Source organism: Salvelinus sp. IW2-2015, unplaced genomic scaffold, assembly GCF_002910315.2.
Source record: "Salvelinus sp. IW2-2015 unplaced genomic scaffold, ASM291031v2 Un_scaffold11178, whole genome shotgun sequence".
Lineage (NCBI taxonomy): Eukaryota > Metazoa > Chordata > Actinopteri > Salmoniformes > Salmonidae > Salvelinus > Salvelinus sp. IW2-2015.
In genome coordinates, this window is record NW_019952435.1 from 1 (window position 1) to 3,786 (window position 3,786).

At 45.1% G+C, this 3,786-nt stretch overlaps 1 protein-coding gene across 1 annotated transcript; it reads right to left on the minus strand.

Moving 5' to 3' along the window:
- Positions 1-1,269: 1,269 nt before the first annotated feature.
- Positions 1,270-3,448, minus strand: LOC112080041 (elongation factor 1-beta-like). The gene is made up of 5 exons (XM_024145828.1): positions 3,237-3,448; positions 2,785-2,902; positions 2,290-2,356; positions 1,863-1,988; positions 1,270-1,492 (listed from the first exon to the last, which is right to left on the minus strand). The coding sequence occupies exons 1-5, from the start codon at positions 3,431-3,433 to the stop codon at positions 1,338-1,340; spliced, it is 663 nt and encodes a 220-aa protein (XP_024001596.1). The 5' UTR covers positions 3,434-3,448; the 3' UTR covers positions 1,270-1,337.
- Between the last annotated feature and the right edge of the window lie 338 nt (positions 3,449-3,786).

Consider the following 3,786-nt stretch of genomic DNA (forward strand, 5'->3'; position numbering starts at 1 on the left):
AAACATGCCTTCCCGCCTTTTCACCTGTTTTGTTATTCCATTCGGTTCTGTTCGGCATCCGTATTTTGCTCTTCTCGGAGAAGTGACGTTACCCGGCTTGGCGGACACGAATTCCTACCGGTACCAGAGATTACGGAAGAGGAAGCAAGACATCCATCTCGCAAATATTTGCTGGTTCATTTAACGTTAGTCAATGAACTAAGCAGACCACACAGATGTCGCATTTGTGTCTATAGGAGGCAACCCCCCCCCCCGGTGGATAAGATCTTCATCCACCAGCTTTGGTACAGCCATTGAACTATGCTGTGGCAACATCATTCAAAGGGAAGTTACACTGCCGAGTCTCGCTTACCTCGGGTCCCCAGGTTGCCTTCATGTGAAACATGCCTAACGACAATTGTCGTCTCCCAAGGTTATAGTGAATTTAAGGGTAAAACGTATTTTGAATTTAATCTGAGCTATGCCCTTCAGCTCTATGGTCAAACATTTCAGAATGAAAGCGTTAAAGCAGCCACGTAAGTTTTTGGGAGACCCGACCAAATGCACATAAAGATTTATACAAATTCTATGTGCATATTCTTTATCCCTTTACACTTGTGCGTATAAGGTAGTAGTTGTGGAATTGTTAGGTTAGATTACTTGTTGGTTATTACTGCATTTAAATGTAAAACTGCATTGTCGGAACTAGAAGCAGAAGATTTTCGCTACACTCGCATTAACATCTGCTAACCATGTGTGTGAGGCAAGACAAAAAATTGATTTAAATCTGTCACTAGTTAACCAGTTAACCCGGGGTCGTCCAGGTATCCCTATGGGAAGAAATTACAAACGTTTTTGAATATAAGGTCTGAGGTAAGTCTCAGATCTTATACTTTTGTCTGAGATGGTAGTCGGTTAACCTTACCTTTGTGCTCATTACGTAATGTTTACTGATGCTACTCAGAACACAAGACCTAAGCCTGTGTTTACCACAGTTCATTTGGTGTTTATCCCCCCAAAAAAACATTTCTATGCGTTCATTACCATTAAACAGCTGAAAATACAATATTTGTGTTCATTGAATACATTTCAGCAGTTTAGATGGTACTATGATTCTCTACATAACCTGTTTTAACAACCAGGAAATGGCAGTGATTTCAGCATATTGCCCCTTTAGGACTCAGAGAATGCAATTCACCAGCCAAGTTTTCCCCAAACACACAAGTCTTTCCTCAAAAGCTACATGAACCAGGCAGAACCACTTGTCAGAACATGTAACTAACAAACATATTCCATCTGAAGTGCTTTTTATTGCAGCCCCAAAGTGCTCAGTGTCTTTGTTGGTAAGTGTTTGAGTTTTAGATCTTGTTGAAGGCAGCCACATCCATAGACTGGACGTAGTCCTCGAAGGCTGTAATCTGTTCCTCCAGCTGATCTGTTCCCACCTTGTCGTCCTCTACCACACACCCGATCTGCAGCTTCTTGATGCCATAGCCCACTGGTACCAGCTTGGCTGAAGGGGAAGAAAGGAACAGATGTCATGAGTTTGTGGAGACATTCTAGCCACGACACCCAATCAAAGAGAGAGTTCATGACAGATTGAGCAAGATCTACAGAAAAGTGTTTGAGACCAAGCGTCCCTGCCCTCCGTGGAGTGCAGACAGACCAGGATAGTAGGAAACACATTTCTGTGTGCAGGGGGAACGACAAAGCAGCACTGAACCAGCAGTATTGTAACTTAACCTGCAGCAGTCAATAATAGCACTGGTAACTGTTGCACTGTCCTCATGTTGTTCCCAGTGAATGGCTGGACTGAAACCATAGCAGTTCCATTCCAGCCTTTACAATGCTGTCATCCTTTCACCAGCCACCTCTGTACTTACACTGTCCCCAAAGCAGGCCGGCCATTGAGATGCTGCGAACACACTCCTCCAGCTTGGCCATGTCCGTCTCATCATCCCACGGTTTCACATCAAGCAGGATCGATGACTTGGCGATGAGTGTGGGCTCTGTGGTGGAGAGATGTGCACACAGAAAGAACAGAAAGCACACAGACAAACTGACCGTGAGTGTCAACCCCTCAAAACAACCAAACAAGCAAGCAATGACCTTATATTGTCTGGCAGTACTCAGATCAAAGAAAGGTGTCCATCACGAATCAGCCGAAAGATGGTGTTAGGATCATCATAGAATAGCCAGCTTTGRGCATGTGMGCAACGTTCMGRRCTTCACAGCGTCGCAGGACGTGCACATGTGACTTTTCTAGTCTACATTGCACAAGGTGTGTAAGGTTAGCTGTGCATGACGTACTCTTTGACTTCTTGGCGGCGTACGCTGCGATTCTCTCCTCCTTCAGCTTTTCTGCCTCTGCGTCCTCCTGCAGGGGTGAGAAGTCAAAGGTTAGTGGGGTCAGCTGATCGGCCACGACTCAACAGTAGGGGAGACACTGGGGTACTCAAACTAAAAGGTGGTACATCACTAGATCAGCCGAAAGGTGGGTTGGATGATCATATAACCCAGTCATAGCTCGGGGGGGGGACAGCGAGCTATAAAATCCTCCTCGTGTTAACAGCGAGCATTTCCAACAGATTCTACAAATACATTGCCCCATCTTCATTTTTTATATGTCAGCTCACTGAAGACTCCATATAAGAGTCATTGTCGACTCCATATAAGAGTCATTGTCATAGAACATTTGGGGCCAACATGGATAGCTCTGCATCTGACATTGCACATAATTTGAAACAGCTCAGGATTAATGAGGATTAATAAAGTTTAATTGAATTCAAAACAGGATGCAGTCACCTCTTCATCAGAGCCAAACAGGTCCATGTCATCATCATCATCCTTTGAGTCTGCAGCTGTCTTGTCCTCCACCCCAGCAGGACCATACTGGCCCAGGGGCTTCTTTACTCCTGGCAGACTGCAATGAGGGGAGGGAGACAAGAAGAGGGGAGGGAGACAAGAAAAGGGGAAGACAGAAGTAGAGGACAAAGGGCAGGGAACAGTGAGTAGAGAACGGGTAAAGAGAGGGTGGGGAGAAAGGGTAGAGAGGGTGGGGAGGGCAAGTTAGACAGATGTCCCAATTCATATATTCACCCATCTTATTTTCATCTATGATCCAGATTCATCAGTACTGAAGGTGGTGCATCAGGCAATCAGGCGAAAGATGGTGTGAAATCATCACGCAAATCCTAGATCAGTAGCAAATGGTAACTAGTAATTTGATAAACTGGCAATTATAGTGCACAACTCACCTGCCCTTCTGGTTCTGGAATGACTTGATGTGGTTGTACCAGCGAAGAGCATGGCACAGCACTGTTGAGGGGGCTGAGGAGATTGCATCGAACACAGCCACGTCGGCCTGGGAGGGCACCCACCTGCACAGGGAGGAAAGTTGAAAGTCAGCATAGAATGAAGACAATTGGCTCCTAGATCTGTGCCTACAGCACATTGCAGCAGATATAAAAGTAATGTAGCGCAGATTCCCATGATTTCATATCATACTTGATAACCATCACACAAGTTGCAGAATACTAGTTGAGCATTCTGGACCTTCCAATTCAACCAAAACGTCACCCCAAACTTCGAGCTACCTAGCCATTTTACTTAAATACCATACAATTTCACAGTGCACCAAGCTGCACTCCAGGGTTTGCACAGTTAAAAATCAGGTGACAACTAGGTTTGATAAAACAGCACCGGAATGATAAATGTAACCTACCAGCCGAGCCATCAGTGCATTTTAATCTCGGCACCGAGAACCTAATCACCAAAATTCGACTTCCCCTCCTATCTAGCACCTTC

Excerpts from the sequence above, each read along its gene's own strand:
- LOC112080041 (XM_024145828.1), bottom strand. The coding sequence starts at position 3,433 with ATGTGCTGTAGGCACAGATCTAGGAGCCAATTGTCTTCATTCTATGCT. Across the intron at positions 2,903-3,236 it reads TTCCAGAACCAGAAGGGCAG|TCTGCCAGGAGTAAAGAAGC; the intron begins GTGAGTTGTGCA and ends CCCTCATTGCAG. Across the intron at positions 2,357-2,784 it reads TGTTTGGCTCTGATGAAGAG|GAGGACGCAGAGGCAGAAAA; the intron begins GTGACTGCATCC and ends TCACCCCTGCAG.